Consider the following 25,819-nt stretch of genomic DNA (forward strand, 5'->3'; position numbering starts at 1 on the left):
TAAATTTTAAAAGCCCCATGTTCTGTGGCATTTTGGGTTCATTGAGTAGATTGAAAAGGATTGCTCAAAAGTAAATCGATTATCAAAAATAGATTACAATTTTTACTTGCTTTGAATTTTTAGATTAGTCATATTTCTTTAGACTTTTTTAAAAGGAGTAATTATGCTTAAATTAACAATTTTTGTTATATGATAATTTTTTATAAAATTATAAAATTATGAGAAAATATTATATATTTTTTAAGATTTTATTTATTTATTTGACAGACAGAGATCACAAGTAGGCAGAGAGGCAAGCAGAGAGAGAGGGGGAAAGCAGGTTCCCTGCTGAGCAGAGAGCCTGATGTGGGGCTCCATCCCAGAACCCTGGGATCATGACCCGAGCCGAAGGCAGAGGCTTTAACCCACTGAGCCACCCAGGTGCCCGGAGAAAGTGTTATATTCTAACAAGGTTTCATTGCATACATTTAAGATTTTGCATAGGAAAACCTAGCTTTCATAGGTTATAGTTAGCCTTTGCTTGATATTCCTATGTTGATTGTTTAAGCCATAGTTGGAAATAGAATTATATTAGAATATACTAAGAAAAACTTTTTCCATGTCTCTGTGTCACTTAAATTGTACTAGTATGCTCAGACATATCAAAACTAAAATGTTAACTTTCAACATAGGAATATTTTCACAAGATTTTGCATTAAGATTGTTTCCTTTCACAAAAGGATTATATATTTAATAACGGTGAGAAACAGTATGTTTTTAGCACATAAGGAAGCAGTACAGCATTAGACATAAGAGCACTAACTCAAAAGTCAGTCAAACCTGAATTTTTTTTTTTTTAATTTTTTATTTTTTATAAACATATATTTTTATCCCCAGGGGTACAGGTCTGTGAATCACCAGGTTTACACACTTCACAGCACTCACCAAATCACATACCCTCCCCAATGTCCATAATCCCACCCCCTTCTCCCAAACCCCCTCCCCCCAGCAACCCTCAGTTTGTTTCGTGAGATTAAGAGTCACTTATGGTTTGTCTCCCTCCCAATCCCATCTTGTTTCATTTATTCTTCTTCTACCCACTTAAGCCTCCATGTTGCATCACCACTTCCTCATATCAGGGAGATCATATGATAGTTGTCTTTCTCTGCTTGACTTATTTCGCTAAGCATGATACGCTCTAGTTCCATCCATGTTGTTGCAAATGGCAAGATTTCATTTCTTTTGATGGCTGCATAGTATTCCATTGTGTATATATACCACATCTTCTTGATCCATTCATCTGTTGATGGACATCTAGGTTCTTTCCATAGTTTGGCTATTGTGGACATTGCTCCTATAAACATTCGGGTGCATGTGTCCCTTTGGATCACTACATTTGTATCTTTAGGGTAAATACCCAATAGTGCAATTGCTGGGTCATAGGGCAGTTCTATTTTCAACATTTTGAGGAACCTCCATGCTGTTTTCCAGAGTGGCTGCACCAGCTTGCATTCCCACCAACAGTGTAGGAGGGTTCCCCTTTCTCCGCATCCTCGCCAGCATCTGTCATTTCCTGATTTGTTGATTTTAGCCATTCTGACTGGTGTGAGGTGATATCTCATTGTGGTTTTGATTTGTATTTCCCTGATGCCGAGTGATATGGAGCACTTTTTCATGTGTCTGTTCGCCATCTGGATGTCTTCTTTGCAGAAATGTCTGTTCATGTCTTCTGCCCATTTCTTGATTGGATTATTTGTTCTTTGGGTGTTGAGTTTGCTAAGTTCTTTATAGATTCTGGACACTAGTCCTTTATCTGATATGTCGTTTGCAAATATCTTCTCCCATTCTGTCAGTTGTCTTTTGATTTTGTTAACTGTTTCCTTTGCTGTGCAAAAGCTTTTGATCTTGATGAAATCCCAGTAGTTCATTTTTTCCCTTGCTTCCCTTGCCTTTGGCGTTGTTCCTAGGAAGATGTTGCTGCGGCAGAGGTCGAAGAGGTTGCTGCCCGTGTTCTCCTCAAGGATTTTGATGGATTCCTTTCGTACATTGAGATCCTTCATCCATTTTGAGTCTATTTTTGTGTGTGGTGTAAGGAAATGGTCCAATTTCATTTTTCTGCATGTGGCTGTCCAATTTTCCCAGCACCATTTATTGAAAAGGCTGTCTTTTTTCCATTGGACATTCTTTCCTGCTTTGTCGAAGATTAGTTGACCATAGATTTGAGGGTCTATTTCTGGGCTCTCTATTCTGTTCCATTGATCTATGTGTCTGTTCTTGTGCCAGTACCATGCTGTCTTGATGATGACAGCTTTGTAATAGAGCTTGAAGTCCGGAATTGTGATGCCACCAACGTTGGCTTTCTTTTTCAATATCCCTTTGGCTATTCGAGGTCTTTTCTGGTTCCATATAAATTTTAGCATTATTTGTTCCATTTCTTTGAAAAAGATGGATGGTACTTTGATAGGAATTGCATTAAATGTGTAGATTGCTTTAGGTAGCATAGACATTTTCACAATATTTATTCTTCCAATCCAGGAGCATGGAACATTTTTCCATTTCTTTGTGTCTTCCTCAATTTCTTTCATGAGTACTTTATAGTTTTCTGAGTATAGATTCTGTGTCTCTTTGGTTAGGTTTATTCCTAGGTATCTTATGGTTTTGGATGCAATTGTAAATGGGATTGACTCCTTAATATCTCTTTCTTCTGTCTTGCTGTTGGTGTAGAGAAATGCAACTGATTTCTGTGCATTGATTTTATATCCTGACACTTTACTGAATTCCTGTATAAGTTCTAGCAGTTTTGGAGTGGAGTCTTTTGGGTTTTCCACATATAGTATCATATCATCTGCGAAGAGTGATAATTTGACTTCTTCTTTGCCGATTTGGATGCCTTTAATTTCCTTTTGTTGTCTGATTGCTGAGGCTAGGACCTCTAGTACGATGTTGAATAGCAGTGGTGATAATGGACATCCCTGCCGTGTTCCTGACCTTAGCGGAAAAGCTTTCAGTTTTTCTCCATTGAGAATGATATTTGCGGTGGGTTTTTCATAGATGGCTTTGATGATATTGAGGTATGTGCCCTCTATCCCTACACTTTGAAGAGTTTTGATCAGGAAGGGATGTTGTACTTTGTCAAATGCTTTTTCAGCATCTATTGAGAGTATCATATGGTTCTTGTTCTTTCTTTTATTGATGTGTTGTATCACATTGACTGATTTGCGGATGTTGAACCAACCTTGCAGCCCTGGAATAAATCCCACTTGGTCGTGGTGAATAATCTTTTTAATGTACTGTTGAATCCTATTGGCTAGTATTTTGTTGAGTATTTTCGCATCTGTGTTCATCAAGGATATCGGTCTATAGCTCTCTTTTTTGGTGGGATCCTTGTCTGGTTTTGGGATCAAGGTGATGCTGGCCTCATAAAATGAGTTTGGAAGTTTTCCTTCCATTTCTATTTTTTGGAACAGTTTCAGGAGAATAGGAATTAGTTCTTCTTTAAATGTTTGGTAGAATTCCCCCGGGAAGCCGTCTGGCCCTGGGCTTTTGTTTGTTTGGAGATTTTTAATGACTGTTTCAATCTCCTTACTGGTTATGGGTCTGTTCAGGCTTTCTATTTCTTCCTGGTTCAGTTGTGGTAGTTTATATGTTTCTAGGAATGCATCCATTTCTTCCAGATTGTCAAATTTATTGCCGTAGAGTTGCTCATAGTATGTTCTTATAATAGTTTGTATTTCTTTGGTGTTAGTTGTGATCTCTCCTCTTTCATTCATGATTTTATTTATTTGGGTCCTTTCTCTTTTCTTTTTGATAAGTCGGGCCAGGGGTTTATCAATTTTATTAATTCTTTCAAAGAACCAGCTCCTAGTTTCGTTGATTTGTTCTATTGTTTTTTTGGTTTCTATTTCATTGATTTCTGCTCTGATCTTTATGATTTCTCTTCTCCTGCTGGGCTTAGGGTTTCTTTCTTGTTCTTTCTCCAGCTCCTTTAGGTGTAGGGTTAGGTTGTGTACCTGAGACCTTTCTTGTTTCTTGAGAAAGGCTTGTACCGCTATATATTTTCCTCTCAGGACTGCCTTTGTTGTGTCCCACAGATTTTGAACCGTTGTATTTTCATTATCATTTGTTTCCATGATTTTTTTCAATTCTTCTTTAATTTCCCGGTTGACCCATTCATTCTTTAGAAGGATACTGTTTAGTCTCCATGTATTTGGGTTCTTTCCAAACTTCCTTTTGTGGTTGAGTTCTAGCTTTAGAGCATTGTGGTCTGAAAATATGCAGGGAATGATCCCAATCTTTTGATACCGGTTGAGTCCTGATTTAGGACCGAGGATGTGATCTATTCTGGAGAATGTTCCATGTGCACTAGAGAAGAATGTGTATTCTGTTGCTTTGGGATGAAATATTCTGAATATATCTGTGATGTCCATCTGGTCCAGTGTGTCATTTAAGGCCTTTATTTCCTTGCTGATCTTTTGCTTGGATGACCTGTCCATTTCAGTGAGGGGAGTGTTAAAGTCCCCTACTATTATTGTATTGTTGTTGATGTGTTTCTTTGATTTTGTTATTAATTGGTTTATATAGTTGGCTGCTCCCACGTTGGGGGCATAGATATTTAAAATTGTTAAATCTTCTTGTTGGACAGACCCTTTGAGTATGATATAGTGTCCTTCCTCATCTCTTATTACAGTCTTTGGCTTAAAATCTAATTGATCTGATATAAGGATTGCCACTCCTGCTTTCTTCTGATGTCCATTAGCATGGTAAATTCTTTTCCACCCCCTCACTTTAAATCTGGAGGTGTCTTCGGGCTTAAAATGTGTTTCTTGGAGGCAACATATAGATGGGTTTTGTTTTTTTATCCATTCTGATACCCTGTGTCTTTTGACAGGGGCATTTAGCCCATTCACATTCAGGGTAACTATTGAGAGATATGAATTTAGTGCCATTGTATTGCCTTCAAACCTGAATTTGAATCCCACGCAGCCCCAATCCTTTCCACTTATCTGTAAACCCCATATGTTATAGTAAGACTTTATTCATATGATAACAAATATAAGATGTTAGCTCCATGCCTTGTATGTAAAATGTTTAGGAAGCAAACAGTGAACTCTGGGCTTAGGGAATCGCCTTTATAAATGCTAAGAGATGGTTATAGTCAAAGTAAACTATGATATAATGCACGAGACTTATATGAGAAGTTCATGTGCTTATTCCATTTTTAATTTATGAAAACATTACTAGTTTAAAAAGCACTAGATTTTAGGCAAGTTTATATATATAAATTGTATCTCTCATCTTTGGAGATATAAATAACACTGAGGAATATATACAAAATCAAGTCAAAAATCTTCTGCAATAGAAATGTAGCTACTAAAACATTTTCACTGATACATCTCACCTATTGATCAAAATAGAGAATTACATGGATACCACAATAAATTTATAATTTTTGAAGTAGAAAAAAATGCTTATTCCAATGAAAAAATATTATGAATGTGAGGATCTATACTGGATGTATTTACAGTAACATCCATATTGGGCTTTAGCCATTTGATGTGTGGTATGTTGTACCAGTAGTGCACAAGGCTAACTCCTAGATGGTATTTCTGTATCTTTGGGGATGGATTCATTTGCTACCCTCAGAAATGGTTTTGTTTTCATAATGATTCAGTGGTATAATCCAAGTCTTCAACCTATTAGGTCTTTCACTAATAATAAATTACAAAATAAACTACAGAGCAGAGCTTAAAAAGCAAATGGCTCATTTCATGCATCTGACTTTCCCTGTAAGAGTTTCTCTGTATATACCATGAATTTCTGTATTCTACCATTCGAACAAGAAGTGTTTATTACTAGCTATCAAAAATGAGCTCTGGGGGGTGCCTGGGTGGCTCAGTTGTTAAGTATCTGCCTTCAGCCCAGGCCATGATCCCAGGGTCCTAGGATAAACCCCCCACCCGCACCCCTCTCCCATCAGGCTCCCTGCTCAGCGGGAAACCTGCTCCTCCCTCTTCCACTCACCCTGCTTGTGTTCCCTCTCCCCCTGCCTCTCTCTTTCTCTCTCTGTCAAATAAATAAATAAAATCTTAAAAAAAAAAAAAAAAAAAAAAAAAACAACTCTGAAGGTTAGGTCCTGGCATCCTGCTTCCCAGTGTGCCATTATTGTGCCATATTAAGCATCAAAGCTTTCTCCCTAAAAATGTGCCCCTTAAAAACTTAGTGCTAGTCTGTACTCAAAAAATCTTGAAATACTTGGCTGTTTGCCTCTGTCCTCTCTACTTCATAACACTTAAATTCATACAGGTTGGCTATTTTTCTTGCTTATTATGTGTCCACCTATTTACTACAGTTAGAAAAACATTAGAGACAAAACCAAATACCAGCATAGCCACAAAACCTTTAGGATGCTAGAGTCCTCTCTGGACTACCTGTGCTGCCTTTGGAAACCTTTGTTATATCTGATGACTGACAATCCAACAGTTACCAGGTACCTGTGATTTCTTAAGATCATACCATAAGTAAATATAACCATAATTAAATGTAACACAAAATAATTAAATAATTTTCCCATAGAAGAAAGTTTTTCATCTTAGTCTCTTTTGAGAGACTAGTATAAGCTACTATAAAAGCTTTTTAAAGATCTGAGCTCTGGGGTGCCTGGGTGGCTCAGGGGATTAAGGCCTCTGCCTTAGGCTCAGGTCATGATCCCAGGGTCCTGTGATCGAGCCCTGCATTGGGCTCTCTGCTTAGCAGGGATCCTGCTTTCCTTCCTCTCTCTCTGCCTGCCTCTCTACCTACTTGTGATCTCTGTCTGTCAAATAAATAAATAAAATCTTAAAAAAAAAAAAAGTCTGAGCTCCTCTGTGGTATCTTCTTTCAGTTTGAAGTTTGCTTTAATTTGTAAAATTTTATTAATTCATCTATAATTATTCCCTCTTAGTTTCTCTTTTATCTTGAAATATATGTAATATGGAATTTTGAGCTTCCAAGAGGAAATAAGTTTAATAGTTATTATTAATGTATAATGTTTGTAAGTCCTATATCTGTAATAATCTTACTAGAATGAGACCCTGTTATTTTTATAGGTTAAATCAAAAACATTTTTTAAAGATTTTTTTTAATTTATTTTTTTATTATTTATTTATTTATTTATTAGACACAGAGATAGCACAACTGGGGCATCTGCAGGGAGAAGCAGACTCTCCACCGAGCAGGGAGCCCAATGCGGGGCTCGATCCTAAGACCCTGGGATTGTGACCTGAGCCAAAGGCAGACACTTAACTGACGAGCTACCCAGGCGCCCTAAATCAAAAACTTCTATAGGAAAAAAGTGAGATGAGAGTTATCCTACCACATATTAAAATATGTAAAGCTGTGTGGTAGTATTTACACAGGGATAGATAGTTTGAACAGAAATTTTGGTCACGATAATATGCCATTTCAAATCAATAGTGAAAAAATGATGTTGAAAAATTTTAAATCATTTAGAATATGGTAAATTATAGGTGGATTAACAAGCTAAATAAAACTGTATTAGAAGAAATAGGATTATTTTTATATCTTGGAATGGAAAGTTCTTTCTAAATAAAACACAAAATCCAGAATACAAAAAAGGAAACTATTGATTAATTGATTTAACCATAAAAATTAAACTTTTATGTGAAGAAAGGTACTAAACAAAGATAAAAGACAAATGACAAAAATAAAAGACTAATATGCAGACTTGAAGAATTCCATAATTAAGAAAAAGATTTTAAAAAAAAGAAAAGGTTTAACAACCAATAAAAAGATGGACAAAGTATGTGAACTGGCAGCTCATAAAAGCAGAAATACAAAGCACCTTTAAACTGAGCAGATCAGGTTCAGTCACACTATTTGCTGAAGAAATGCAAATTTAAACAATAATTTTACCCAGCAAATTGACAAAAATGTAAAAGAATTCTTATGCAATGTCTGCAAATACATGAAGAAACAGGAAAGGTGTGCATTATTGGTGGGAGTGCCTTTTTATAAGGTAATGTGGCAGTATCTAACAGACTTAAACTGTACAGATGCTTTTGAAATTCCAGGTACAGGAATCTGTCCGAAGAAATACTTGCATATATGTAAACGTGTTAATATATTTGTCCTGCCACCTGTCAGATCCTTCGCATCTTTAATCATGACTGTTAAAGCAGCTTCTTTCCCTCTGGTTTCTCTGCCAGGCGTTTTATTCTGCTCTATTCCATCTTTCATACTGCTATCAGAATTATTTTCCTGAAAAGCAATTATGATTCTGGCACTGCCTACTTAAAGCCTTCTGCTTTACTATTGCCTATAGGTCTTTTATAGTGTTTTCTCCATGTTCCTATCAGAAATCTGCCTGTCTACCTCAATCCTTCATGTTCCTTGTGCTCCAGCCACACCAAACACCCACTTCAATAAACCCAACGTGTTCAGCCAGCCCTTTTACAGCTCCTAGTCTGCACTCTACTCACTCATCACATATTTATTGAATGGCCTGTTCTTTAAGTACTGATGATACAGTTTTGTTTTGTTTTGTTTAAAGATAGTAGATTATTGATGGGAAAGTAGAATTACTGCGTGTGTATAAGTGTGTGTGTGTGCATGCTTAAAATCAGATAATAAGTAGTATGTAAGAAATTGAAATCAGTAAGTGTGATGATGAATGGGTGGGTACCTGAAAATGGTAGACAAGGAGGATACTATGAGAAAATAAATCTTAAGATAATCTAATGACAAAGAGGATCCTGTCATTTAAACATCAGGAGAAAGAAAAGAGATCAAGTAGTGAGCAAAGAGAACAGTTAGTGCAAAGACCCCAAGGCAGGAATAAACTTGGTATGTTTGAAGTGAAAGAAATAGTATGCAAAATAAAGGCAATAGTGACAGATTTGGGAGATACATTAAGTATTGTCAGCCACCACAGCAAACAAACCCTGACATCTCATAGACTTAATACAACAAAGGTTTTCTTGCTCATACTATACATATCAGACAGTTTTGCAGAAAGGCTCTGCTGGTAGACGTTCCACCATCTTGAACATGTGGTTTCCTGAAATCACTGAAACAGGGAAAGCGAGGGATGGAAGAACACTGGCGCTTAACTAACTCAACTCTGAAGTGATACACATCATTTCCTTTTACCCTCATTGGCCAAACTAGTCATAAGGACCCAGTCTAACTGCATAAGAGTCTAGGAAATGTATATGGAACAAACAGAATGTTTAGTGAACGTTGTCTCTGCTTTAGACAGGAACCTGATCTTGTAGGTTTTTATTAGCCATGTTAAAGGGTTTTAAATGTGAATTGGCAGTGGTCAGTTTTGAAAAAAGTTACCTGATCTGTTTTTTTTAAGATTACTCTGGCTTTTATGTGGAAAATGAGAGTGAATAATAAAGCTGGGGGGAAACTTAGAAGGCTTCAGAGACAAACCATAAGTAACTCTTAATCTCACAAAACAAACTGAAGGTTGCTGGGGGGAGGGGGGTTGGGAGAAGGGGGGTGGACATTGGGGAGGGTATGTGCTTTGGTGAGTGCTGTGAAGTGTGTAAACCTGGCGATTCACAGACCTGTACCCCTGGGGATAAAAATATATTGTACGTTTATAAAAATAACTAACTAAATAAATAAATAAAAATTAAAAAAAAAAATCTTAGAAAGCTTCTACAAGGTTCTTATTATGAGTTAATGGTGGCTTAGACTAAGAAGAAAAACAAAGGTGAATTTGTTAGGAATTTTTTTTTTAGAAAGTGCTGATGGATTGGATGTGAAATATGAAGGAAAGTAGTCTGTACATGCTATTTCTTTGTAGGGATGTCCTTTCCCAACTCCCATCTGAAAAAAATTTTCTTCCCTCTAGACCCAACTCAAGTATTATTTTTTATAAAATATTTTTAATTCCCCTGACAGATCAAGTCTTTCCTTTTATTTCACACCCATACCGTTCTGCTCATTCTTTATGACACTTACTGAACTTCCTATTTGCATCTATTCTTTTTTTTTTCAAGTTTTGTTGTTGTTTGTTTGTTTTTTTGTTTAGTATCTATTTTCTTCTATAAGACCATAAGCTAACATCTTGCCTGGCATATAGTTGACCAATAAAATTGTATTTAACTAATTAATTAACTAATTAATTTATGGCATGTAGTATTATCTAAAGAAAATTATTTTTCTGATGAAAATATTACATATTGTCCATTCATATACATACTGTACATTCAGTACGATTTTATTGATATATAAATACTTATATAAACATATATATTTAATATGAACACACAGCATTTTAGCCTATGGAATTTTCTTCAGTCTCTAAAACATTATTCTTGGCTATATATCTGTAATGTTTGGCTGCCGTAACTGCTTTTTTTTTTTTTTTTTTTTTTTTTTAATAGAATGAGAGGCAGCTGCAGGTACTGGCAGATTACAAAATGCATAATTACTAAAAGTAACTGAAGCATATTACAGTATAATTCAACAGAAAAAAACATCTGGCACATGCTATGTTAATTTGTCATAAGAGAGTTTCAAAGAAAGCACTTTCTACAGCTGGCAGATCCATCATTTCCTTGAAACGAATAGTACACCTTTTGTTTTTAATTCTCTAGTATAATATAGAATAGAGGCTTATGTGATTTAATCTTTAGTCATCACTAAAGGATTTCAAGCATTGAGGAAATTTCCCTTATGCTATATCAACCAAAATATACATAGCTATTCTTACCTTAAATTGTGCCTCAATAATAACAGAATTATCTGAGCAATTACAGTAATTGACGATAATGTCTAAGATGTTGGCCCAAATTTCAAGCTCCCATTCCTTAAAGAACCATAACTTCTCTTTTTTTAAGTATACATGGTGTTTTCAAAGAAACTCATGCATTATAGGGAAAACTTTGTTTCAACCATACTTCTCAGTTATTATACATGCCAGTGATGTTCAGAATTGAAGCACATTTGGAGTGGAAGCTCTTCCCTTCAGCATAGTCTGAATGATAGAAATAAATCAACTATACAAGAAAGCCAGGGAAATATTTCAGGCCAATAAAGAATAACAAGTATGAAGCTCCCGTATTATGAAGAAATAAATCCATGTAATTAAAGTATAGTGAGTCTTGGGGCACCTGGGTGGCTCCGTGGGTTAAGCCTCTGCCTTTAGCTCAGGTCATGATCTCAGGATCCTGGGATCAAGCCCCCATCAGGCTCTCCGCTTGGCAGGGAGCCTGCTTCCTCCTCGCTCTCTCTCTGCCTGCCTCTTTGCCTACTTGTGATCTCTGTCTGTCAAATGATAAATAAAATCTTTAAAAAAAAAAAAGTATAGTGAGTGTAGAGAGAGAAGGTATAAGGTTGAGGAACTAGGCATAGACCAGATCATGAGAATCTTTTAGGGCATTTTAAGTAAAATATTTTTACTTATTATAAGTAAAATATTTAAGTAAGACTAAATTAAGAGAAAGACCAGTGTACAGTAGTGGAAAATTATTGAAGAATTTTAAGCATCCTTAGATCCTTAAAAGATTAGCTTGGCTATTGTGTGGAAAATGGACTTAAGGAAGGGGCAAAAATGGAGTCAGGGAGACCAGATATAAGATTATTACAGTATTTGAGGCAACAGATGATAGTGGCTTAGAGCTTAGAACTGAAATGGGGAGAAGTAGGCAGTTATGAAATCTATTAGGGAAGTAAGACAAATTTATTTGATGTCAAATACAGGGAATGAGTCAAGGGAGGAGTCAAAGAAAAGCCTTGGCTTAGACTTGAACCTCTGGGTAAATGGTGAGGCCTTCTACTGGCAAGGAGGAAACCTGGGGTGGTCGAGATAAGAAATAGTTTGCATTTTGGACAGGCTACATTTGAGTTGCTCATTAGTGTTTCTTTAGTCATGGAATAGATGAGATCACTTAGGGAGAATGCGCAGATAGGGAAGGAAAAAACCTGGGACTATGACAAAGAGTGCTCTTATATATCTAAAGCTGGCATGTCTGCTTTAACCTGTGGTATTTTTAGTTAACTGAATGAAATTTGAAACCTTCCTTTTTTTAGTAGTCAGGTCTTTTGAAGCCATATACAAAATTGAGATCACAGTCTTCACAATTACTGACCATTTTGCCATATACTTAGGATTATTGGTTTTTTTTAGAGAGAATCTTTATTTTGCCTTTTGGGTCTAATATTATATGATGCCACAGATACACTTTACTAATATCTCTTGAAATTATGAGGCAATGTACTATTTTTTTAAGATTTTATTTATTTATTTGACAGAGATCACAAGTAGGCAGAGAGGGAAGCAGAGAGAGAGGGGGAAGCAGGCTCCCTGCCAAGCAGAGAGCCTGATCCAGGGCTCAATCCCAGGACCCTGGGATCATGACCTGAGCCAAAGGCAGAGGCTTTAACCCACTGAGCCACCCACCCAGGTGCCCCAAGGCAGTGTACTTTAATTGAGAGAAGATTTTGATTAAAGACCTGGTACGAACCCCATTTTTTCATTCAATCATTGCATTACCTTAGGAACATTGAATAACTTCTCTGAGTCTTGATTCAGTCATAACATTAGGAACATTGAATAACTTCTCTGAGTTTTACCTCCTTTACTTAGAAGATGAGAATAATAACTGCTTTGCAAACTTGAAGTGATAATAAGGTACAATAGTAAAGTCGAGGTACAGTAGAAAACTCCTTTGGCTAGTGTCTGCTTAATAATCATAAAACAACATTAACCAGTGAAGTAAATCGCTGTGCAAAGAATGCTCACCAATTGTCCAAAGTGTTCTAAATGCCCTTGCCTTAGTCGACTGCATTCTAATGTTGTCATCTGTCACTTGTTTTACAAGTGTCACTGTTTGCTCCCAAACTAGGTTATGCCAGTTGTATTTGTTTTGGAAATATATAAGTAAATATACCAGTGATATATGAGTACAGAAAGAAAAAATTATGATGTCTTTCAAAACTAAATTGGATACTTTGGAGAATTTGCTATTGCAGTACATTTGGACAAACAACCCTGAAAGAACAGAAGGAATATTGTAAAAATCTAGAAAACTCTGTATTTGGATTGCTTGCCAAGTGCCCTTAAATGCTTGAACCACATTAATGAAGCCAAAAGTGGAAATAATTATAGATGATACATTATGGATGTGGTTTGTGTTAGAAAGACATCTAACATTAAAACACTCCAATCAGTTTGCTCATACTTTAAAACATGAAGATCTAAAAAAAACTTTGTATATTCTAGAGGGAAAGTCCAGACAAAATCCTTACCCTTACTTAAGCCTCAGACCTCTTAAAAATCTCAGGAAATCTGTGGACTGTCTTCCCAGAAAGGACAGTACACACAAAATCTTGCAGGTAATTTAGGGTGCTTGAGAGCATACCTAAAGTTTATCTGTGGATGACAGATGAGAAACCCTTGCCTTGCGTTCTCACTCTCAACCTACTTGCATCTCAGATTGATGAATTTGATGACTTATCAATTTTCAATTAATGAAATTATTAGTTTCATTAATAATTTGTTTACTAAACATTTAATGTTTTCTTAACAGATATAGCATATATTCCTTTGTTGCTAAATTTTATAAAATTTTGGTTACAGGGAAGGCAGTAAATCAATTACATTTTACAAATGCATTTCAAAATTACATTTTGTAGGCATGACTAGGATTTTATATCACATGCAATGAACTATATATAAAATTATGCACATTAGCTAGCTACGTCACCTAACTTTATTTTTAAATTTCTCTATTTTCAAATTTTTTCATATGTAAAACTGGGAATCTCGAAGGGTTATCATGAAAACTAAATAATGTAAATAAAACACCCAGAAGTGCCTGTCACATAGTAAGCATTATGAAAGTGTTTGCTGTTATTCTCACCATCATCATCTTCACTATTACTTGCCAAGCTCTATTGAGTACCAGATCCTAAGGATACAAAGATGAATAACAAACTTGCTTACCATCCATTGGGGGTTACAGAGCTTGATACACAACAACATATTTATACAGATTAAAAATAATTCAAATAATCATTTGAATCTTTGTGGTCTTAAACTTTGTGAAAAATTATTACTATCCAATAGTACTTGTCAGAAATTATTACTATCATGTAAAATGTGTAAGTGAATGGTTTAGGTATCAAATTATGCAGTAGGTGTTTTCTGGAAAGGTCTTTATTATAAACTGAATGTTGGCTGACTTTATAAATGGGATCATTGTATCATCTTAATCTCAGTAGTACTCAAAGGTTATTTCTCATTAGCACTAATGTGCATAGCTTTACCTTTAATTATATTTGGCCTAGAAGACTGGCCACTTCAATCATTTTGCCTTTCTTCCTTTTGTTATGTTATGTTGTAGCAGTAATTATAAGCTATGCAAAATACTTGAAAGTAAGCACAGTAATTTATTCTACATTATTATTACACTAACAGAAAGCAAAGATAAAACATATGGGTTTGTCTATCATGGAATCAATGGTAGTTACTCAGTGTCCTTGTAGACCATATCTTGTATGGATGAAGCCATTTCCCTCGTAATTCTATTATGGCAACAGTTATGTGATTACCACCATATACCTTGTCTTGGCACATAATGTTCAGTAAATATTTGTGGAATTGATTTGTTGGTGACTTTTTTAATTCTCTCCTATATATTTATAGCAAATTGCTGATTTTAACAATTATTCATATACATATAGGTCACTTAAGGGGCTACCAAGTTTTTAGGCTGTGTAGCTCATTTGGAAAAAATTCAAAGCTGAAGTTACTTTAGAAGTGTTAATCTTCTGATTTATTTAAGAAGCAGAAGGTCAAAGGATAAAAACCAATCCTAAATTAACTGGGTATTTTGATACTCAGAAATTTGATCTTTTTAAAAATTATTTTTAAGATACATTGTTTCTGGGATGCCTGGGTGGCTCAGTTGGTTAATTGTTTACCTTTGGTTCAGTTCATGATCCCTGGGTCCTGGGATCAAGTCCCACACTGGGCTCCTTGCTGAGCAGAGAACCTGCTTCTCTCTCTGCCTGCTGCTCCCTCTGCCTGCCACTCCCCAGCTTGTGCTCTCTCTTGCTCTCTCTCTGACAAATAAATGAATAAAATCTTAAGAAAAAAAGAAAAGAAAACTATACTGTTTCTGCTTCTAACCTGAGAATCTTAAAATTATCTTTGGTCAAAGCAAGATAATGCTTATATGTTAGAAAAAAAAAAAAAGAAGAAGCAGAGGAAGAAGACAGCCAGCTCTATGCATAAGATAAATCCATCTATTAAAGCATAAAGGATATGAATGTATAAAATATAGCACATATACAACCAAAACATAAATGCCAGTTCTGAATATACTACAACTGAAATGATGTTGGAGTGATTAGTATTACCTTAAATTTCCAAAAATTGAGTTCCTCTAAGAAGCACGGTATATGAATTTTTTTTTAATTTTTTATTTTTTCTAAACATATATTTTTATCCCCAGGGGTACAGGTCTGTGAATCGCCAGGTTTACACACTTCACAGCACTCACCAAAGCACATACCCTCCCCAATGTCCATAATCCCACCCCCCTTCTCCCAAACCCCCTCCCCCCAGCAACCCTCAGTTTGTTTTGTGAGATTAAGAGTTACTTATGGTTTGTCTCCCTCCCAATCCCATCGTGGAGAAAGGGGAATCCTCCTACACTGTTGGTGGGAATGCAAGCTGGTGCAGCCACTCTGGAAAACAGCATGGAGGTTCCTCAAAATGTTGAAAATAGAACTGCCCTATGACCCAGCAATTGCACTATTGGGTATTTACCCTAAAGATACAAACATAGTGATCCAAAGGGGCACGTGCACCCGAATGTTTATAGCAGCAATGTCCACAATAGCCAAACTATGGAAAGAACCTAGATGTCCATCAACAGATGAATGGATCAAGAAGATGTGGTATATATACACAATGGAATACTATGCAGCCATCAAAAGAAATGAAGTCTTGCCATCTGCGACAACATGGATGGAACTAGAGCGTATCATGCTTAGCGAAATAAGTCAAGCAGAGAAAGACAACTATCATATGATCTCCCTGATATGAGGAAGTGGTGATGCAACATGGGGGCTTAAGTGGGTAGTAGAAGAATAAATGAAACAAGATGGGATTGGGAGGGAGACAAACCATAAGTGACTCTTTTTTTTTTTTTTAAAGATTTTATTTATTTATTTAGGCAGAGAGGCAGGCAGAGAGAGAGAGAGAGAGGGAAGCAGGCTTCCTGCGGAGCAGGGAGCCCGATGCGGGACTCGATCCCAGGACCCTGAGATCATGACCCGAGCCGAAGGCAGCACCCCAAACCACTGAGCCGAAGGCAGCAGCCCAAACCACTGAGCCCAAACCCTAAATATGAGCTATTTAGAATGCCCCATAAGTGACTCTTAATCTCACAAAACGGTATATGAATCTTAAAAATGCATACTATAGGGAAGAATCACAATAGTTTATGAGATTTTATAGTAACAAATACTTTATATGTTTAATATGAATAAATGTACATTTTAAGCCAAATAATTCCTCAAAATAATATTGAAAACACTTGAGTGGTTTTAGAACATATGTGTGTGTGGGTTTTTTGCTTTTTTTGTGTGGTAAAATTTACATAAAATTTAACATTTTTATAGTTGCAATAAAATACACATGAGATTTACCATCTTAATCTTTTTTTAGTATATAGTTCAGTTGTGTCCAGTGTATTCACATTGTTGTATAGAGATGTACACATCTCCAGAATACATGAGCATGTCATAAAAAAAATGAGCTCTTTAAAATATGGGTTATTAAAAAGAGACTATTTTGCACATAAGGTATTTTTGTTTAAAACATAAACATATATCTCATTAAAAATGATTCTATTTTGTTAGATTTTTGAACAATGATATTAATGGCTTGGGGTGGGGGGCTGTCTCTTGATTAATAGGAGTGAGCTGAGTCGACAGAAACTTCATACCCAAGAGCTGCTTTCTCAGCTGGAAATGGCAAATGAAAAGGTAGTTGAGGTAAGATAATGACTCTCCCGGGAAGTACTTTCTGCTGCAGCTCAATACACATGTTATAGAATTTTACCTGAGCCAACTCCAAATTAATTCTCAACTTGGAGATGACCATACAGAGGTGAGTACTCTTTGTAGAAAAATCATCCATAACCCTAAAAGTCCACATTTTATAATGTGAATAAAAGCTTTGAAAGTCAGTCATTTATCATATATAAAAGACAAAAGGTAGAGTTCTTATTTCAGTCTCACCATTGTAACATGCTGTATTGCAGAAAATGTGTTAAGATCCCCTTCATTTCTAAGCATGTCTAAGATTATATTTTTTAGCCCATTCCTTGTATTTTGTTTTATTTCAACACATAAGATACGTAGAAATTACTTTTGTCTACTGGAATATATTAAAATACTCCTTCAGATTAATGCTTAGAACTAAATGCAGCAAGAGCTCATCATTTTTCTCCTTGAATCTTTAAAAAAAAAAGTTAACAGTTTCTAGATTATGATTAGAGCTTTCTAGAATTCTAGTTCTTCATTTGATCTTCTAACTTCCTATGTATTTGTTGGAATTTCATTAATAGGCTATATTTTTGTGGCCATCTATAGAAGCCGTAATGAAATCATTATTCTTAATTTTCAAAGCATTATAACTTGGTATGAGCTATTTAGAATGCAAACAGTAACTCTTAAAATACTCATTGTAGTTTTCAAAACTTCCAGGAATCTGTACTTAAGGAAATAATTGAAAATAAGAAAAAATTTAAAGGTAGATACTCAATACAATAATGTTAATAATATTGGAAGATCAAAAGCAATCAAAATGATCAGTTGAAAAAGAACAGTTGCAAATATTATGATTTACCTAACCTGGAATGTTCCTTAACCATTATGGTAGTAGCACAGAAAAATGCATATTGTATGTAGTCTGATGGTACCTATGAAAATGATAATTATAAATGATGGGATTTCCCCCTTTTAAATTTAAGACTACTTATTTAAATATCTTGGCAAATTGAAACAGCCAATATAGCTCTCTTCATAAAATTTAATTTTGCTATTGGGTACAATAAGAAATATAATAAGCTCATTTTAACAGTATGTTGTTATTTCAGTATTTTATATTACTATGCCTGACATTCACTGTTATCACTTATATGTTAGGACCTGGGAACTATCTAGTTCTTCATAGAAAGTGTGTTTTTCTTACTATTTCTTTTTTTTTTTTAATTTTATTTATTTATTTGAGAGAGAATGAGCGAGAGAGAGCATGAAAGAGGAGAAGGTCAGAGGGATAAGCAGACTCACCAAGGAGCTGGGAGCCTGATGCGGGACTTGATCCTGGAAGTCCGGGATCATGACCTGAGCCGAAGGCAGTCGCTCAACCAACTGAGCCACCCAGGCGCCCTTTTCTTTCTATTTCTAATTAAACTGGTGTTATCCTCTCAATTCAGACAAGTGCCAGAAAACCACATTCTAGTTGTACAAAAACTTTTTTCAGGCTAGTAATATGAAGAGGACGAATATATTTTATAATTGATAGTTTCTTTGATCCTGTCTGCATGACAGCATATTGTGACAGATTTATATTCATGATGTCTGTGTAGTTTCCTGAGGCTACTCTAACAAAGTATTACAAACTTGGTGATTTAAGCAACAGAAATTTATTGTCTGACAATTCTGGAGGCCAGAAGTCAAATCAAAAAGTCAACAAGATTGGTTTCGTCTGAGGGAGAATCTGTTCCATGCCTCTCTCCCCTGCCTCTGGTGGCCTCATGCGTCCCTTGGTTTGTAGATGGTATTTTTCCTGTATCTTCATGTGGCCTTCCCTTTGTCCATGTCAGTCTCTATGGCCAAATTTCCCCTTTTTATGAAGGGACTAGGCATAATGGATTAGGATCCACCCTAAAACCTCATCTTACCTTAATTATCAGCAAAGACCCTATTTCCAAATAAGGAATGCATTCACAAGTACTGGGGGTTAAGACTTCAACATCCTTTTTTAGGGACATATTTCAATCCATACCAATGCCTAATAACTCTATTAATGGCCCTCATGCCCTCTACGTGCCCTCCCCATGTATTGGGGAGCATGTGAAAACAGAATTCTTCCTCCTTGGAGTAACACTTTTAACATACAAATCATTTAATACAAGTCTATTTCCTTAAAAATCAAGACTTCTAGAATGAATATTTTCTGTTCTTTGCACTTTAATAGTGGCACCATCACAATTTCTCTAGAAGCTTGCTCTCACATAGTGGTTCTGAATCACTACCAAACATTAATACCACCTAAGTTAGAACTCAGTAAGAGTGCTGATTCTCAAAATTCATCCCGTCCTGCTGAAGCTCTGGTTTTGAGGCCCAGCAGTCTATGTTTTCATATTCCCAATGATTCTGAAATAGTGAGCTAGCATCTCAAGATTAATATCAAATATTGAAAATCTTGGTCTTTTTTTTTTCTTTCTTTCTTTTTTAAGATTTTATTCATTTATTTGACAGAGAGATTACAAGTAGGCAGAGGGGGGGAAGCAGGCTCACTGCTGAGCAGAGAGCCCGATGTGGGGCTTGATCCCAGGACACTGAAGGCATGACCTGAGCCAAAAGCAGAGGTTTAACCCACTGAGCCACCTAGGTGCCCCTTGGTCTTAATTTCTGATTCACTTTGATTTTAGATTTAATTCACTTTCTTTGGAAACATAGGTTGGGGAGGGGCAATGTAGTTAAAGTGTGAAACCAGTTTTGAAATTTGAAGTTCATAATTTGAAAAAATGTAAATTTGGAGATAGATTATCCTTGCATTTTATAAGAAGTAAAGTGATATTCAGATTTTTCACTGATTATTCTACAAAAGCTTTTTGTGTCACTTATGGATTTCTAACTTGTTTGTTTTATATTTCCCTATAACAGAATGAAAAACTAATTCTAGAGCATCAAGAAAAAGCCAACAGACTTCAAAGGCGTCTAAGTCAGGCAGAACAGAGAGCGGCTTCAGCTTCCCAGCAGGTAGGGAGCTTCCTTATTATCCCTAGAGTAAATAGTCTGAGTAGATCATAGATAAGAAAAGTTCCCAGAGAACTCAAAGTTTTATTTTTACTTGATTAAACTATTTAAAATTAGTATCTCTAATATCTGAGGTTGAAAAAGTAAACATTAAAAAAAGAAATCAAGGGGTGCCTGGGTGGCTCAGTGGGTTAAAGCCTCTACCTTCGGCTCAGGTCATGATCCCAGGATCCTGGGATCGAGCCCCACATGGGGATGTCTGCTCAGTGGGGAGCCTGCTTCCCTTCCTTCCTCTCTCTGCCTACTTGTGATCTCTGTCTGTCAAACAAATAAATAAAATCTTTAAAAAAAAAAAAGATGAAATCAACATGAGTCTCCTAAATTGACACCTAAATCTAGAACTGTGCTGTCCAATATGATAGCCACTAGCCATAAGCAGTACTTCAAATTTAATTATTAAAATTAAGTAAATTAAAATTTGAAATCCTTATTACCCTGACTGGATTGATTGATTTATTTCTTTCTTTCTTTCTTTCTTTCTTTCTTTCTTTCTTTCTTTCTTTCTTTCTAGATTAAGATCTGTTTATTTGAGAGAGAGGGAGAGTGCACATGCGAGTCGGAGGAGGGGCAGAGGGAGAAGGAGAGAATCTCAAGCAGACTCCATGCTGTGGAGAACCCAATGAAGGGTTTGATCCCACAACCCTGAGAACATGACCTGAGCCAAAATCAAAAGTCAAATGTCTAACCAAATGAGCCACCCAGGCACCCCACACTGGCTGGCATTCTGGTGCTCAGTAGCCATATATAACTATGGTTCTCATATTGGACAGCATAAATAGAACTCTATGATCACAAAAAGTTATTCTGGACAGCACTGCTCTAGAATTTTGTTCTGTCTAGCCATGATCAATGACAGATTTGGAAGTAGAAAACATTGCTTTGGATATAATATTTGAAATCATCCTTTATTTTTATTTTTATATTTGAAATTGTACTTTTTTTATTGTAGTTTTTTTTTAAATTTTTTATTTTTTATAAACATATATTTTTATCCCCAGGGGTACAGGTCTGTGAATCACCAGGTTTACACACTTCACAGCACTCACCAAAGCACATATTGTAGTTTTTAAATGGGAAAAATGACTTATAGGTTAAGTTCATTTAATGCACATTTGTATATAACCATATAAATTTAAAATACTATATAGAAGTTTTCCAATGGGAAATAGAGTAGAAAATGCATAACATCAATAAAATACGAAGGGGGTAATTACTCATAATATACACATATCATATAAAGTCAATGGGCCATTTATTCTAAAGTGGGAGCAATAGTCCCTCCCTCCTATTAGGAACAGTGTGAGATCATCTGGCAATTACAAAGATAGTCTGGAAACAGTTTAGATAGACAGATGGATAGATATAGATAGGCAGGCAAAGAAACCATGTTACTACCTTATTAAATACATGTACATTAAATAAATGTACTGTTTCAATCAAAATTAATATGCGTAGCTATAACAGTACTTCATACATAGTACAAGAGCTCTACTGAATTCAGTTTACGTGTGTGATATTTATAGAGTTTTTGAAATCTACCTCTGATATGAACAATGCATGGCAGTTAAAGAAAATCCAGTAATTTGCCCTTCTGTTCCCCTCCCTCTTGAAAGTAAATATAGCTTTATCAAATAAACTTATCTTATTAAATTATGAATTAATTAAGTAGTTTATCATTCAAGAAAGCATTCATTCACTTAGATTATAAGTTAACATGAGCCAAGGTATACTGGGAAGTATCTTAAAAGTGTATGTTTTGGTGTCAGGCACATAGCCTGGGGCCATTAAGTAGCCATGTGATTTGGGGCAATTTCAACTTTTCTAAGCCTCAGTGTCTTCATGTTTGATATAGAATACACCTCCCTTATAGACTTACTGAAAAATCAAAGGAATTAATACATATAAGCACTTAGCATAATCATTAAGTTGTTAGTAAATACTTAGTTATATAACAAGTTAAATCTCTACATCACAATCTTTGGAGCTTCAAGTGTACCTTTTTTAAGGACTTGGGTAAAAAAAATTCCTACTTAAAATCAACTACCTTGATTTCTATATAAAAGGAAACAATTATAGAACCTTAATTGAATAACCCACTTGGCATCTCGTTTAGTCTCCCTCCTGACAGAAGTAAACCCAACACTGATGTTTTTCTCCTGTTACTTAAACTCTCTGATGACAAAGATTTCACCATTCTCTTTGTGAGTCTTTTTTTTTATGTCGTGTCAGTAACCACTTTACTGGTTTTTCCTTAAGCTTTTCTCCTCCATCTTGTTTACATTTAAAGATGAAAAGTAATCATTCAGCATTCTCCCCATCCACAAAAAGGAATCATTCCATGGAGTTAATTTTTTTTCTATCCTAAATGAGTCCAAGTTATAAATTTTCTCTATTAGACATACATTCAGTTTTTTTAAATCCTTATCTTTGCTTTCTCTGAATTCTTTCTAATTTTCCCATCTTCCTTTAAAAACTGAAAATTGCTATTAGAAAGACTCTCTTGCTAAGGGCCTGATACTTAATGAAAGGAAGGAGTGGAGTTAGAAGATTATTATTTCCTCTGATGTGCATGTCAAACATACCAGTATAGCCCAGCATCATACATGAGCCCTGCATTGTACCAAGTCCTCCATGCTCTGAATGTGCTGCTCTGATCAACTTTTTCTGTACAGTCTTCCTCCATCTTTGGACTATAGTTATATGTTCTAAGTGTATTAGTCTAAACCACTGAAAGCCATACTATATTCTTTTGACATTAAAATCAATGTGGTGAAGCCTTTTTATGCAAGAACACAAAACCCAGGAACTATGAAAAGAAATTAATAAATGTGAACATGTAAAATTTCAGGTGTCTGCATTTTTAAAGTCATAAAGTCAATAACAAACTGAGAAAAATACCTGCAAAACATGAGACAAAAGTAATATTCTTAACATGTATGTAAAGAATGGGTAAGTCAACAAAAAAAGTGCAACAGTACAATAGAAAAGAATAAAAAATATTCACAGAAAAGACAGATGGCTTTTAAACATTTGAAAAGGTGCTCATCCTCACCCATAAGACAAACACAGGCTTAAACCATAATCACATACTATTTTTCACCATTTCACGATCATGTCAGATCATGAAGTCTGATAATACATTATGCTCGCACTTGCACACATCGCAGATGTAAATGTATGTTGGCGCAATTTCTTGGAGCCATGGTTTGGCAGTATCTTTCAAAAAATTATGATGTTTATCACCTTTGACCCAGTCGTTCTAAGAATTTATTCTGCAGCTGGTGTACTTGCACCTGGGCAAGTCTGTGCAGAGAAGCATGTCAAAATACTAATTGCAGCAATGCCTATAATTTTAAAAGATTAAAAGCCATCTAAATGCCCATCAATAGGAAGCCAGTTAAATTATGGCATATCCATACAGGGAAGGTTTGCTGCTGTTAAGGAGAATAAAGTAGGTCTCACATGGAGTCATTGGTACAGTAGATCATTTGGAAGGAAAAAAAAGGTGAAAAATATGTACAGTACTTTATCATTTTTAAAATAAAAAGAGGTGAGGAAATATATGTTATCTATTCTCATTTAGAATGTATTTCTAGAAATATACTTAGAAAATGGAAATAGTGGTTGTATCTGGAAAGAGGGCTATAGAATGAAGAACAGCAGTGAGAAATCTTCTTTATAATGCATACTCTATTGTACTATTGGATTTTTTTTTACTTTGTGTATATAATATCAACTCCAATTGATATTTGAAGACTATTTATGTATTAGAGCGTTCTTATTATGATCTGTCATCATCTTATTACCAACCTAGTGTTGTGCTTGATCACACTTAGTTTGTATTTTACTCACTTTTCTAGTTAACTTTTTATTTAGATGGTTTGTATTACTGAAATATGCTTTGGAATTCTAAGTACTATATATCACTCTTAGCTATGGAATGTCATATTTGACATGCATGTCTCTAGTGTAATATGGGTATTACAAGTGTAAAACAGACATGAACACCAAAAATGACCTCTTATAGGACCCCCTCCAGTAAGATTATTTTCAATAATTGTTAAGTTTTGATGCATTATACTTTGTATTAGTATAAGATTTTCATAGAAAAAGTAACTACTTACTGATTGTCTATTTTAATTGCAGCTCAGTGTGATTACAGTGCAGAGAAGAAAAGCAGCCTCCATGATGAATCTGGAAAATATTTAAAAATATTCATAGCTCACTCGCAGAACTTTAGAATTGGGAAAGCTGTTGGACTAGAAGTGTATTGAAATGGTAAAAACCTGCAGAGAATGGTTAAGGCTTGTGCCATTTTGCATAAGCATTTTCCATTCTGTTTTGAGGGTTATTGGAAAACAGAACAGTGGCAGCTTCCTGTAAGTAAAGAAAAGATAACCTTATATTGAGCTTCAGTGGAGAATAAAGCCAGCTGAGAAGAATTCATTGCCTTCATCAACATGTCTGTTTTTCAATTCCCCCTTTCTTCCCTTGGAAGACCGTAATAATTTTCAAGCTATACTAATCATGAGAAAGAGATTTTTTAAGACAATGGTAGAATTCTAATATTTCAGGTTCCATGATTTGAGAATTTCACATCTAATTGTTACTCGTAACTCATTTTTTTAAGTTCCCAAGTATCCATTTTATTATAAACTCATAAATGTAATAAATTATGCACTTTCTAAAATGATGCTGTGATGTATTTTAATGTATAATTGTAGTGATTCATTTTCAATTTATATGATTTCCAGTATTTATCAGATATTTAAGAATGGGAGGTTTTGTTTTTTATTTTGCTCTCTTACTCAAAGCAGTACTAATCAAATGGAATCTTTAAGTCTGAGAATGCATGGGCATTAAACTATTGCAGTCTAGTTGACTTTCACAGATCCACATAGTTAGCTATTTGCTGCTCCTGGTTTGAACTTGGGACACCCTGCTTTCCAGTGACAAGTGCAGGAAAGTTTGCATCTGGTTAACAAGTTAGGAAACTATTGTAGTAGTCCATATAAAAGATAATGAGTTGAATTTGAAGTGACATGAAAACCTGCATGTGTGAATATTCAAGCAGCCATCAGTCAGAAGCTTAGGACTGGTGTTGGCAAACTGGGACAGGAAGGGAGTCTTTGGCATGGGACTGAAAATCCAAGCCATGGCGTCTAGAAGCTTGCCTGGAGGCTTTATGTGATGTGGCAGACTACCTCTTCCCCCTCATTTCTTGTGCAGTAGCTCTGATGGCAGCCTTCTGCTTCCATCAGTACATCATCCTTTCTTCCCCCGGGATCTCTGTGTCTCCCTTGCCATCTGCCTGTTCTTCAAATCACCACTGCCAGACATCCCTGCTCAGAGAGTCTTCCAGCCTCCAGACCAGGTCAAGTCCCCTTGTAGTTCTCATAACATGTGCTGGATTTTTGATTCACAGCACTTGGGAAACTTCGTAATGAACTCTTTTTGAATCTTTTCTCCAATGCCGTCAGTCTACAGACTCCTTGAGAACAAGATCCATGTCTGCCCTGCTTCCTTGTATTCTTAGCAACCCAACATAGTTTCTGGCACACAGAAGGTATTCAGTAACTGTTTTGTTCAAAAACTGAAGAAGAATTTTGAAGGACAGGACCTTTGAAAAATGTCTTCATTTTGTTGAATGAGTTCAGGGAGAGGAGTCCTTGAAGGAGACTGAAGAGGAGCAGGGAGAAGGCTGTAGTCAGGAGAACTGAATATGACAAAAACTAAAGGAGGCAGGGACCCCTATCTTATGTGT

At 35.6% G+C, this 25,819-nt stretch overlaps 1 protein-coding gene across 4 annotated transcripts in view; it reads left to right on the forward strand.

Moving 5' to 3' along the window:
• SCLT1 (sodium channel and clathrin linker 1) overlaps positions 1–24,745 on the forward strand; it is a 190,038-nt gene extending 165,293 nt beyond the window's left edge. For all 4 annotated transcript variants that reach the window (XM_059168760.1, XM_059168770.1, XM_059168777.1 and 1 more), the window contains 3 exons: positions 16,923–17,001; positions 19,903–19,998; positions 24,202–24,745. In XM_059168760.1, the coding sequence (XP_059024743.1) occupies positions 16,923–17,001; positions 19,903–19,998; positions 24,202–24,264 (238 nt within the window). In that variant the 3' untranslated portion in view covers positions 24,265–24,745. The remainder of the gene's footprint in view (positions 1–16,922; positions 17,002–19,902; positions 19,999–24,201) is intronic.
• Positions 24,746–25,819: the final 1,074 nt, after the last annotated feature.

This window comes from Mustela lutreola, chromosome 1 (genome assembly GCF_030435805.1).
Source record: "Mustela lutreola isolate mMusLut2 chromosome 1, mMusLut2.pri, whole genome shotgun sequence".
Lineage (NCBI taxonomy): Eukaryota > Metazoa > Chordata > Mammalia > Carnivora > Mustelidae > Mustela > Mustela lutreola.